The sequence below is a fragment of the Rhipicephalus sanguineus genome, chromosome 4 (genome assembly GCF_013339695.2).
Source record: "Rhipicephalus sanguineus isolate Rsan-2018 chromosome 4, BIME_Rsan_1.4, whole genome shotgun sequence".
NCBI classification, from domain to species: Eukaryota; Metazoa; Arthropoda; class Arachnida; order Ixodida; family Ixodidae; genus Rhipicephalus; species Rhipicephalus sanguineus.
In genome coordinates, this window is record NC_051179.1 from 173527611 (window position 1) to 173541554 (window position 13944).

General features: G+C 47.3%; 1 protein-coding gene across 1 annotated transcript in view; it reads left to right on the plus strand.

Moving 5' to 3' along the window:
* Positions 1-13944, plus strand: part of LOC119391859 (fatty acid synthase) — a 306146-nt gene that overhangs the window by 81474 nt on the left and 210728 nt on the right. The window contains exon 4 of the mRNA XM_037659508.1: positions 12901-13101. Coding sequence (XP_037515436.1) covers positions 12901-13101 — 201 coding nt within the window. The remainder of the gene's footprint in view (positions 1-12900; positions 13102-13944) is intronic.

Here is a 13944-nt window from a genome sequence, read left to right on the forward strand (position 1 = left end):
GGTGACAGCACCATATCTTCGGCAGAGGGCTTTTTCGTGCATAGCGTCGCATTTTCAGCGCAGCCTAAGAAACACTAGGACCTTTAGAATTACGTATCTATGTATTTTCTAGCAAAGGATCACGCCACCTAATATTTGCGTATTCATGTTGCGCCTCAGGTATGCGTAAAATGTTCACAAGTATGAGCGCAGCTACGAGGTAAAGATGGCTGAGCGTTCAACAAGTGCTTATACTTTGGCCGGGTGGCTGAATCGTGTCACAGACAGACAGACCAAAGTTTCTGCGTTCAAGTCCCAAGACAGACTACTGTCTTCAAATACTATGTGTTTGAAGGGTTTACTGGTTTGTGCTGTTAGTAAGAATTCGCGTTACAGTTACTTCCGCTCCTCTGAAGACGTATTTACCTCCATCCACGGAGTAAGATAGACAGGAGCGCCGACTCCACTCGTCTGGAAGGGACACAACTTGCAATGCCGCTTCATGCTTCGCGGTGTGTTTGCCAAATGGCGCTACGAATGGAGAAAAGCGGCGTAGGAGAGACGCCGTCCTCGAGCAGAGCCACGGGCGCGGACTCCGTTTGTCCCACTCCGTCTGTCGTTGCTACAGCAGCGGCGCGGACGTGTGCTCGGCCGCGTTCGCGGGTCTGCATGCCTATCCGCGCTGTCGTCTGCTCCACACATGCTGCACGCCTGCTACCAATTCTTTTCTATAGAGCGCATAGCTTTTGTCACAGATCGGGCCGCGAAGAGCGGAATCTTCTCTCGCCCTTTGCCGTAACCAGATTTATAGCCAGGAACAAAACACTTGATTGCTTCCTGTCCGGTTGCTCCATGTCTTCACACATAAGTACCAAGACACGTTGTCCCATCGAGTATGAAGAAGCACACTGCAGATATGCTACACAAAGGGTGTAACACGAAAATGTCCAATCAACACTACCGCGCAGACGTGCAGACGTGGAAAACAAGCGTACTTCTACTCTGCCGTTTTTGGTCAGCATAATTTTTCGTCCGCTTTCACTGAAGAAATGTTACGATGTTTCACATATGCGTATAAAAAGCGCTACGATGTTTTTATTTAATATTTTAGTATCAGTACACATATATAGGCGTTTTATGTCATATTGAGAATTCTGAGGGAATATGTTTTTAGCAGACAAACATGCTCCGCGCGCGCCATTCCCTGCCGCCGCCGCCGCCGTCCTCCTCCGATTGGCGCATGCACTCATGAGCGCAGGTGTTGAATGATTTCTAAGCGCCTCGACAGATGGCGCTACGCGTTGCGATCAACGCGGGGAGAGGAGAAAGCATGTGCGAAAGCATGAAGAGGAGTGGAGGGGGAGAGCAAAGAAATGAGTTAGACCGCCGGGTCCGCGTTGCACGGTTTGTCCCGAGTGAATGCGTGGGGCGGCGGCGGAGTCGGCGCTCCTCTCTTATCTTACTCCGTGCCCCCATCCCACTTTATTAAGAGGAGGGCAAGTAAACATATCGCTAATGGAGTGTTTTTTATCATTACACTAACATCATTTGCATAAAAAAACATTTGGAAACATTACGGAACATTTTTTAGGGGCGAAGCTCCTTAAAGCGGCACCCGTTCGTCCCTCGTAGTGCGTAACCAGTCTTAACGCTAGTGCCAGATCTTGACCTCCAAGGTGGTGCCGGTGGGAGATTTCTCTGTCCGTTGTTGAACAATAAAAAATTGACAGCGTGCGCGTTAACTAAAAGCCGAATTCTTCTGTCTCTCATTCCCCATTAGCAGTCATTGGCATGTACCAGTAGGAAACGTTAGTAGAAGTAGAAGTGTAAGTTTTAGCTAAAAGCCGACTTCTTCTGTCTCTCATTCCGATTAGCAGCCATTGTTTACCTCCAAGGTAGTGCCTGGTGAGATTTCTCCTGTGCGTGATTAAACAATAAAAATTTTGTTCAAAACGTCGTTGATTGATGAAATAAACCAACGAAATACGCCAGATGTTTCCTAAAAGCAAAACGAAAAGACGCCAGATGTTTCTAAAGCAAAACGAAAAGACGCCAGCTGCTTAACGAAAGACGCCAGATGTTTTCTAAAGCAATGGTTTTCTAAACATTTAAAATTCACAGAGTACATGTAAAATTAAAGTGAGCTGCGAGTCGTCATAACTCTCATCGAACCTTTTGTATAAACGCGCCTGATCTCACGTCGGTGATGATGTACTGGGCAGAATTCATAAAAGATTCACGCATTGCCGATGAACCTCCGCAGCTTCGCCCACTCATCATCATTCACTCCGTGGATATGCTGTGATTTTTTTCCTTCCGGAACTGAAAGGGAACGAAACTTTTCGCGGTGGAAGGAGACTAAAACCAAAATGAAAAACTGTCGTTCCGACGCCCTGAGCCGAAACACACGAGGCAGGCAGCTTGAGACTCCTCAAGCTCGCCTTTTCTCGGGTTAGTGCCACAGCATGGCAGCAATTAGCGTGGAAGAAGAGGATATCGCGCAACAAGAGTATGAGGTCGAAGCAAGTTGGCGCGTTGTGACGAGGACAGGCCAACGAACGAACCACACTGCATGGAGCCAAGGACTAGACAATGTACTTCTCGATCTAGAGCGCGCTCAACAATAGGTGAAACAAAAGGCAGAGATCAAGACAAATCATGGGAGCGAGCAAGATGCCCAATTTGCTGAAGGAAGATTACAAGATAATTGTGCGCCCATGACATGGCTCCAAGACCAATTACTAAGGGATGAATCACCTAAAATGCTGCGTCGACACCGCCCCGGAAATCTCCAGGAAGGAATCGGAAAAAGACAGGGTACGTACCAATTATAAACATATTGAAACAGGATTATTGAAACAGGATTATAAACAGAATGAGGTTTTCCAAACAGGTTTGGAAAACCTCATCCATGACGGAAAACCGAGCGGTAGTGATTGCAGGCGAGGACAATGTCCAGCACGGCGTATGGGGCTACAGAATCGAAACCCAGAAAGACAGGAACTTCCGGCTGGACGCGCAACAGGAAATCCTGACGCTCGTTACCGACCCATCGATTCCCACAAGAATAGGCAGCAGCATTGGAGCGGATATTACGCCAGATATGACATTCACCTAGAACGTAACGGACACGCAGTGGACAAATGTGCAACCCGACTTGGGAAGCAATCACACTATATTCAAAATGGCGGTGAAGACCGAACCGCGCAAAAAACAAAAAAAAAACGCCGACATTCAGGAAATAATAGAGAATGCCGACTAAATGACATCGGGTATTGAGGGATGGTCCAAAAATTAACACAACCAGACGCTTCGTAGAAGGGTATCTGAGTTGAACAGGAATATGGAGCAGTGCTCCCATCATCTATGCAGACAACAACGCGAGGAAAAATGCAACAACGTCGACAGTCAGATACGTATGACAGAAACATGAAACATATTAGATATTTGTTAAAACCTGGCGGGCCCAAGGCGGCACAAAGGCACAATTTAAATTGGCTAATACAAGCGCACCAAAGGACATTGCAGGACATCCTCAAGGAAATCGAGAAAAGATACGTCTCGCAAGCCATTCCCGTCACACAACCTGACAACACAGGGCAGGAAAATGACGGTTTAAGCAACTAAATCGGCCAGGCCGAACTAATGGCACGCCTGCAATAACTCATGACTAAATCGGCTCCTGGACTAAAGGGATAACGAACAAAATGCCAAGGAACTTGGATGATCAGACCATAACTAAGTTAACTGCATATATAAGAATGCTGGGAGGCAGGTGGATTCCGCATCAATGGAAGGCGGCTCAAATCGTGTTAATAACGAAGCCGCGCAAGCGACCGCAGATTGAGAACTTGAAGCCCAGATCTCTCAGGTAGACATGTGCGCCGGACTCATAATCACCGGCGGCGGCGTGCCGGTGTTTCCACCTCCGGCGGCGGCGCGTGAACGCCGCGGGGTTCATCGGACCGGCGGCGGTGCGGCGCGGGGGGTGGGGAGGGGGGTGGGGGCATACGGCCGCTCCCGGGAAAGAAGCGGTTTTTGGTCAGTTTGTCGTATCAGTGGTCCGAGCGCGAAGCAGTGAGATCACAGCGCTCACAGCGCGTAGAAGGTACATGAGTCGTTCGCTGGGGGATGTCTGCCGAAATAGCGCGCGTGCCAGCGCTCTCGACCGCGCCCTTATAGTCAACGTTCACATGTCTGTTCGAGTTACGAAGTCCCTCTCCCCAGACATCCCTTTCTGCTCCTTCGCCCATCAAATGACGGGCGGGGCGTTTCCTTCTGTTTGAGGAGTTTCCTTCTGCAATCGACAGCAGGCCTCGCACGTGGGTTGATGTTCCGTGTGACGAAGATGGCCAGCTTGTGCTCGCCAGCTTTTACTCGCGGATAGAACATACATTGCGCGGACCGATGTTATCGATTTAGAGTTTATACGGAACATGACGGCGACGGTGAAAACCATTCCTGAGTGTCCATACAATTGCTAACGCAATAAACAATGAACAAAAAACCGTCACACGTGCACATGGCACACGTGAACATATTTGCTGAATTGTTTTTTTTTTCAGACACAGTTTAGACGCTAGTTATCTCGCGTTACAAAACAAACTATTTGGCGTGAATGGCGTACGTTTAAATGACATGAACTAAGACCAAAGAGCATCTAGTATCACACAAAGGAACGCTAGCTCAATCCATTTTAAGATATGTTGCAATTTACGGCTGATCAGTTGAAGCATGTAAAGCGAAACTGATGTCAAGCAGTCCACACTATGAAGGTAGGTGGCCAGCTAATCTGGAGCATAAAGTACACAATAAAAAAGTAAGAAAGAGTTCATGCGAAAGCATTACATCCCGCTTGAATCAGACGACAAGAAAATGCACTTCACCCAAACTATATCTGCAAAGAACATTGGTAACTGATTTCTTATCACAGTAGCACACGAAGGTGTTTCACGTTGCTACTTTGGAGAGATGCGTAGCTAGGTCTCTGCAGGGCCTGTGTACAGTGCAGTTGCAGCACAACTTTCCATGCGATAGCAATTATGTGGACACTCTAGGTAGCATTTTGCCGTCACAGCTGCCGTCATGTTACACCTAAAGTCCAACTTGATTACATCGCCCGGGTATCGTATGTTTAACGCGCGATTAAAACCGCGCGAGCGCTGGAAACGAACGCAACTGAACCAGTCATGAAACGAGCTGGCCATCTCCGTAGCACTAGTGGCCCATGCGATTATCGCCTCGCGTGTGAGGCCTGTCATGGATGCTCCTCAAGCAGAGAGGAAACGTCCCGCCCGTATTCCGTCGCGTAATAGAGCATGAAGGGGTGTCGAAAGGGGAGGAGAGGGGTTGCGTCTCTCTAGCAGACACTGCGAACTTTGTTCATAAGATCGTGGTTACAACCGTTGGCGCGCCCGCTGTCTCGACAGACGGTTCGTATACAGTTGTACCTGCCTCTGCTCCCACCGCTTACTTCGCTTTGAGACGATACGCCGCTTCACTCCATAGAACTTATCTATTAGCTTATATCAGCGTATTGTAGAGTTACGCGAGAGAGGATGCAAAAGAGATAGCTGCTAGCCTTCGTATAACATTTCAATTTGTTGCCATAGCCATTGGGGTGAAACTGTCACTTTTTTTCTTTCCTAATCGTGCTGCCATTTCTGTTCTCTTCGTCGTTCATCGTATTCATGTTATTCTGGAGGCCTAAATTGCGTGGTCTGCCCATAGCAGAGCTGCGACAACCAAGTATACGCCTATCAAAATACCAAGCACACGCCTATCGCTACTGCAACGTGTAGGAATCGACGAACAATGCGTACGTCGAACGTGCCAGTTCCTGAAAAGCGGCCGTTGCCACGGGAACAACGACGGCGCACGCCGATTCCTCAGCACACTCCTTACTTGCTTGCTCCGGCTGCACATAAAGAGCGGTACCTGTACTGCGCCGCAGCTGCAATGCTTCGTCCCGCTTCAACCATGCTCTGAGCGTGGCAGCTCACAAAACCGCAATAAATTCCCCGTACAGAAAAATGATCCCAACGAGTCATGTACAGATTCGATTTAAAAAATCGGTGTTTTTATGTGTCACCTGTTACTGTATAGTACATAAAAAAAATTAAGATCCCTTCCCTTACCGGGAAGATGGTGGCAAGTGAAGCTTGGAGTGTGCGGGCCTGATTTGCTAGTTCTGTTTATTTCTTTCTCTCTCTTTATTTCTTTCCTTTTTCTTTAGCTTTGCGCCTTGCTCCCTCCCAACCTTTTCATTCCTCCATGCAATCCGGACATTGGACCTTCATCGATGTGTTCAGTTGCGCAACACTTCAGTTGCTACAGGCAACAACGACAGTCATGCGTCCGTATCCAGGCAACAATGAAGCGTGGCTTCGGGAAATGAGAAATGATCTCGATAAAAGATAGCATTGCCATATTAGAAGGGGCTTACCGCTGAGAAGCCTAGAATGGAAAGAGCATGAATTATCGGAAAACATTCATAGCTGATCCCTCTGTCGTCGAAATCGGTATAACAGAAAAGTGGAACGTGTCTCTACAAAGGCGTGTCTCTACAATGTTCATTGTGCATTGATAAATGACAGCTTGCACAGTGTCTGTGTTTTGCGGCTATAGCACCGTTTGATGTGGACGCACCTACGTTGACGTCTGATGGCGTCCTCACGCTGGCCTTCGCGCTCGTCCTCGCGTGAGGTAGTGCGCTGCCAATTCATAGCTTCCTGGTTAGCTCAACTGGTAAAGCGACCGCCCCGGAAAGGCGTTAGTCCCGGGTTTGATTCCCAGACTAGGACGGATTTTTCGGCATCTAGGAAGGTTTCTTCCTCAGAAATCCGTATATGTTTCTTGTGACTTTGCGCTACAAACGGGTGGTTGTAAATTTCTCTTTCTTAACCCTTCCGCCGCATTGCGGGATTCCGCAGAACTGATTTGCAAAAATGCGTGTCCATGTACTTCGAGTTGTCAATGAACTCGCCCTCGCTCTGTAAGCTGTTAGCTTCCTCGTTACCTCCATTGGTAGAGCGACCTCTCCGGAAAAGCACTGGTCCAGGGTTTTATACCCGAATCAGGACAAATATTTCGACAACTAGAATTTTCTTTCTTTGAAATCCCTACGGATTTCCTCGTGTCTTCGTGCCTCAAACAGCTTGCGTTGGCGTGGTCATTCGCGGAGGCAAACACAGAGGCTAAGCAACGGTCCTGGTATTCGGCTGTCCGGAAAGCCACGAGATCACAGAATTGAGAGTCAATACCGGCGATATACTGGTCGAACTTGTCAGTGGCGCACTCAGTCGTCTAGAAGAAGACGTGACAGACAGCCAACGTCTGCGTGGCTGTTACCGCTCTTCTAGCATACCGTAAAGTGAAACTCCTGTACGCGTAAGGCCTATCGCGCAAGTGGGCCAGAAGAGTCGCGGAGGCCTACCAAGCAACAAAGAAAATGATGGTCGGTGATGACCGAGAACCGACGGCCGTAAATGTATTGGTGAAACTTGTGTACGGTGAATACGGCGGCGAGGCACCCCTGTTCTGTGACTGTGTAATTGGGCTCTGCCTTGCTCAGTGAAGGGCGTACATATGCGAACACGTGCACGCTGCAAAGCATTGTCGGCAACGTTCGCAAAGCATTGTCGTCAAGTTGAACGAGCACTGTGCCAAGGCCGATTCCAATGACATCGGTATAGATTTCCGTAGGAACAGAAGGATGAAATCGGCGTAGTATCGGCCCGGAAGGGAGCATCAAATGTAGTTGCTGAATTTCCGACTCACAATATTGCGTCCAGTATAAAGGGAGGTCCTTTTGCAGTGTTTCACGTTCCCCGAAACCACCTTTTTCTTAGTTGAGTGTTAGGGCAGCATTCTTCAAGCAGGTTAAAAAGTCTAGGCGATGATTATGTTCTTAAAATGTTGGGCCGAAGATCACCACGTTGCTCAGGTAACATAGACAGCTCTCCCATTTGAGGCCCCGAAAGGCGGTGTTTATATATCTTTCAAATGTTGCGGGGGCATTACACAAGCCGAACGTCACATTAAATTCAAGCAAACCATCTGGTGTAACGAAATCCGTATTTTCTTTATAAGTCGGATCCATGGGAGTCTGCTAATGAATCGCAAGCATACCGAAGAAAAATAGGGCACTGAATGCAGGTATTCGATGACGCGATCGATGCGAGGAAGCGCATACGCGTCCTTCTTGGTCAGTTGAGACGCCGATAGTCAACACAGAATTTCCAGGACATGTATTTTTTCTTCACCAAGATAACAAGCGCAGCCCAGCGACTTCACGATTCTTGAGTAACACTGCTGGCTAGCATCTCGGTAACTTCCTCTGAAGTGACTTTGCGCTCCGAAGCGAAAACTCTATAAGGCTCGAGTGCACGTGCAGATCCAGTGTCGATCTTATGACGAGGGTGCGTGTTCATTACCTGAGCTCTATGCACCTTCCGTGCAAAATAAAGCAGGTTAGCGTGCCTCGCCAGCAGTGCAACCAGGGCTTTGCGCTTTTGCGAGGTAATGAACTTGCTAACCATCTTTAAAAATTCAGATTCCTTACCAGAGGTATCTTCGGGGTCAGCCTTTGCAGGATCGTTTAGGGCTGCAATGCAGATACTGCTCTGCTTTTCAAACAGGGCAAGGCGCATACAATCGGGGAGTACAACCGACTTGGCTGAGCAGTTCACTACCCGTAATTGAGCTTTCCCGTCTGTGACGGAAACAAAGAAGCGTGTGTATCGGTTACCGCTAAGACCGTCTATATACGCCACCCAGTCTGGCAACGCGCTCGAGCGTCTAAATACTAATGTGGCGGAGAACTGGATTCGGTTCAAGCAGCGAGTCGAGCTGTACTTCACCGCCACAGAATCCTCGGAACCGGGAAAGCAACGCAGCCCCGCCCAGAAAGCCGCCATCTTGCTTCACCTGGTGGGCCAAGAGGCGATCGATGTTTATAACACTTTCGACCTCACTGGAGAAGAAAAGCAGGACTACGACAAGTTAGTCCAAGCATTCGAGGCTTACTGCTTACCTCAGAGCAACGAGACGCTCGAGCGCGTTGCCAGACTGGGTGGCGTACATAGACGGTCTTAGCGGTAACCGATACAGCGTGGTACAAAAATTTTCTTTTTGACACAAGGTAAGGGCTGAACGACTGAACAAAACGTCGAATGAACTCGAGCTCGATGCACTAGTTAGTGCTTCCGAAGCGCTAAGTAGTACGCTGGCCGTGGACCATGCCGGTAGAATGACATCTTTAGCTACAATGAGGTCGTCTTTCTTTACAGCGAGGCAGCTGAGCGAGAGCGCACTACAGAACCTCGCCTGCTCCGCAGTCTACGGTCGCGCGAGACTTGCAAAATATCAATGCCAAAGATAACATCGTGCGTAGAATGGGCAAGCAATGCGAATTCTGCTTTGAACGCTTACCAAGCAACCCCATTTCCTATTCCATTGCTTTGTAAACAGCACCATGTTTGACGTCTGCATCCCAGGTCAGTAGGCATGGGCTGAAGATTGCCGTTGCGAATGCTTCATGCCGCTTGAATTACGTCGGCGAAAAGCTGGTGGAGATACAAAATTTCAAAAAAAAGTATTTCTCAAATTAAAAAATAATACCCTTTTGTAACTTTCCCTACTTCCAGCTAATACATAGTGCTTTCAAATGAAGTATCGTGCACATTTTTAGTCTGACCACCAAGGCAAGTTTTCTAGAGCTTTTCTCAAAAAAGTTATATTCTCAATTTTTTGCAGACGATCTGCTGGACCTTCAGCGACTAAATTATATTTCTTTTGTAGTATGTCGAACAGGACAGCAGTATATAATTCATTTGTACCCTTTGAGTTTACCTTGTTGCTGAAAAAAAATATCAAACTTTGCAAATTTATTCAATTTTGATCGCGCGAAAAGCTCTCGAAGAATCGATATACATAAATACTCATTAGTTTTATAGTTACATCACTTCATTAGCTTGCCGGAAATACCATTTTATCGAGTGCATCGCATAAACCTCCTTTGAAAAAACTTGTTGTTTGATGCCCTTTAGCTCAGTCGGCGCAAAACTACCGACTCTCTCAAATAGGCGCGAAAATATTTCGCAACAGAAATAAACGAGCAGAACGAGTTTCGAACTTCAAGAAAAACGAGCACATTTTTCAACCATATTTGTGATGGTCGGAAAACCGCTGGATAATTTGGTATTGAATGACCCACACACACACACACACACACACACACACACACACACACACACACACACACACACACACACATATATATATATATATATATATATATATATATATATATATATATATATATATATATATATATATATATATATATATATATATATATACACGACTTGAAGTGAATATCGTATACGTCCGGGTATTTTCTCTAATGAGAGAACTTGCAGATAGCACGCACACAGCGAAAAAAACGATGAGGCTTTCTAGTACATTTCGGCTGTAGCCGCATTTATGAGTTCACGTGAGGTACTATCAAGTCAGTGGCTAGTGCAGCCAAAACCAAAAGCAGCTCATAATGTATTTCAAAAGATTTACGCGAGATCGGATCCAAACGAGCTAGCTGCTAAAGAGTACGTTCTTGTATGGAACCTAGCTTCGTATAACAGTCCAATTTGTCCCTATCACATCCATTGCTGCGCGCTTGCGTCGAAACTATGATTTCCCTTTTTAGTCTTTAAAGGGTTCCTAAACGAAATCCAAATTTTTTTTAGTACTTCAAGTAAACGCGCGCATCCAGATCAGAATGCCGTCACAATCAACAGTGCTGATGCAGCAGCGGGCGCCCCACAAATTCCAAGAAACAATCCCCTCTTCTCTTCCGGCATTTCGGCAATCCTCAGCCCCTAAGCGTTTACCGTGGCGTCAATATTGTTGTCTGCTCATGTCACCCGAACAAGTGCCCGTTTGTCTGCACGTGGTCTAAGGAGTGGTGTTCGGCTGGTCTCGTAAGCTAGCTGGCTCCCGGCGTCCGTCCACATAGCTGATAATTTCCAGTGAGGAGGCGCCGTCTTACAAGAAGGAACGTAGGCTCATTTACATTTATACAAGTGAAAGAGAATACGAGTGAACCAACGCACTCGACTTAACTCGTCAGCTACCAAAGTCTTCGGCTTTTAGAACCCCGAGTTTGTCAACACTGAGGGCCTTGAAACCGGTGTCCGGAGCTCCCTCCAATCCTGTGACTCGCCATCCCGGTGTCCGACATCCAGAAAGAAGGCAAAGAGTCACACAATACACTCGTAGGACGAGAAGTCCAATTGGGACACACCAGTGCACCACACAATGATGATCCCGCACCACGCCCAGACGACTACACTGCTGGAATATTGACGAGGAGGTTGAGTCCGAAGGAGGGTTGGGGTGAAAGGTCGAGGGCCTCTGCTGCCGAGAACGCTCGTAAGAAGCGTGGATGGCTGTGGTCGGGTGGAAGGCCCCAACTGATTCGATGAGAGCGGCTACAGCGGTGCTGTCCCAGGCTGACAAATACAGCACAAGAAAGGAGAGGGGTCGAATTCGGAGGACAGGGAGACAGTCCACTCTAGCACGTGCAAACCTTCATGTCCAAGCTCGGGTAGAAGAATGCAAGAATGCAGTGTAATGGTGAGAATCCCTCCAGAGATCCTTTCGCATGCCGATAACACCGAGCCAAAAAAAGGGGTCTCCGAATTCCAACGTCGTTTTTTGGGAATCCATCCACGGCAACATGCCCGGCTCGCTTGGCATAAGCCCGCTCCAGGAAGATTCGGCGTTTCGTGCCGATACGGGGGGGGGGGGGGGGGGAAGAAAGACAGCATTCCGGTAGACAGCTGTACGCTCAATTGCGTCTGCCTCGATGAATTCCAAGGCCTAACGTAACAGCAGGTAGGCGTGCACGCCAATTTTCCTCCTCGCACGGTGAGGAGAAGCACATGCTCAGGAGGAGACGAGCCGATGGACGGAGCTCCATAACTATGGAAAGAGCGAAACGAGCGAGGGCCTTTTTTATTATCAAACGCGTGTAACGCAGCTATTACGCCACCGTTACGAAAATTTCTCACGGCTACTTGTTCGGTGTAGGCTGGTGCACAATTACAATGTCGCAACTAAGTTTCCACCTCTGGCTTGTTTAGGGGCCTTTTAATATAAACTCCATATATTGCGCGAGCTATACCGAGTTGAAAGCATATTCCCTTTAGAAACGCTAGTTTTAACATGGGCCACATCATCATTCAGTGTGTTCGTACTTAGTTTGTAGTGTGTAGAGTTTGATCCTATGTGTGATACCCACATAGTGTGAGCGGCGAGAATTCGGCGGTCCAGTATACAGGAGAGCACAAAAAAAGGAAGTTTTCTCGTTGTTTAACCACAACATCTTGAATAGCAAGACCTTATAAAAAACGTCAAGATGTGGGGAGGGCGGAATTGCTATTCGGGAGATTAACTAAAATAATAATTCAAACAAGAGAGCGTGAGTCAAATGTTTTAGCAACGCTTGGCCATAATACAGAAAAGAATCTCCGCCACCTATCATTGTTTCAGTAGCAAGTAACAATGTTCTGAATACGCATTTTTTTGTATTGCTCATGAGCGTTCTTCAGTCAAAACGAAGAATGCTAATGTAGCCATGATTCATTATTACTTGGCAACTTGCAAAGTACTTCGTTGAGTATGCATATGCCGTTAAACAAATATAAGTTTATTCTGGAGCCGGGTTCATCGGAATAGTAGGAAAGCAGAAAAAAACGTATTCAACTTGGAGCACGCAGAAACGTTCGAACTTTAATTTCAGCAAAACACTCTAAAGGCGAGACGAAGTCACGTTAGCTCGGAGCGGGTTTTAATAGCCTTAAAATCTAATGTACTAAATGAATGAAATTCATGACCGTTTATTTTTTTTTACGTTCGCAGGCCCGAGCGTCACCGTGGACACAGCATGTTCATCAACGCTATCTGCACTTAATCACGCAGTGTTGGCAATGCGTTCTGGACAGTGTGAAGCAGCCATCGTAGGCGGCTCTATGCTAGCCCTAAAGCCTGCCACAGCGCTAGGCTTCATGCGCCTCGGCATGCTGTCACCAGATGGAAAGTGCAAGGCATTCGACGCGGAAGGTGTGTATTCAATGTAGAACCAATCAGAATATTGCTGGCGTTACCTTGTGTTTCTCTCGAAGAATAGATGACATATAAATCATCTTAAACATGTCGCTTGGACTACTCAAGCATGAGTGCTACAGGCTGCTCGAGCATGTTGTCTTTTGCAAAGAAGAACTGAAAACAGGAGGCAATTTACGGTTAGTGAAAGGCTCAGTGTTGCAGTGGAGATGCAGCACCCTAACCACTTCCGCTTCTAAACACCTGACCTACACTAACGGAAACAAAATACTAATTCCATAGATAATTGAAGTATAGACTAACCGCATACTCCACCTTGTTCAACCTTGGCGTTTAGCAGATTTCCCCTCCTTACACTGCAAACGCAAACTAGCCGAATTGGGCGTTTTAAGGGCTACAATCCTCCTTAATACTACCTTCATCTGGACACTACTCCCTTAGGGTGTAATGAGGTGGGTGTAATAAAGTTCTGCGTCCTCACTTTTACTTCGTTAAGAAATTATGTGGAAGAAAGGAGGTAAATTCACTATATGACGCCATTCGTCGAATGGAGTTCCAAGAACAAAAAAATCCTATCTCATCTCCTCTGGCATGTTTTCTCTATTTTCTCCGAAGCTTTCCATAACGCCTTCAGTGCTGGCGGGCATGTATGCAGCTGTGCGGGGGAAAGAAGTAAAAGAAAGAGGCGGCGTGCTTCAGCGCACTAAAAATCCCTTGCACAGATAGCCCAGAGAAAGAGATATATGCGACCCTCCTAACGGCTGGAGAGGAAGCGAGGCAGCCCTTTGGCCTTGGCGGCTGCAGCCTACTGTGGCCCGCCTCCGCCAGGTCAAAAGCAAG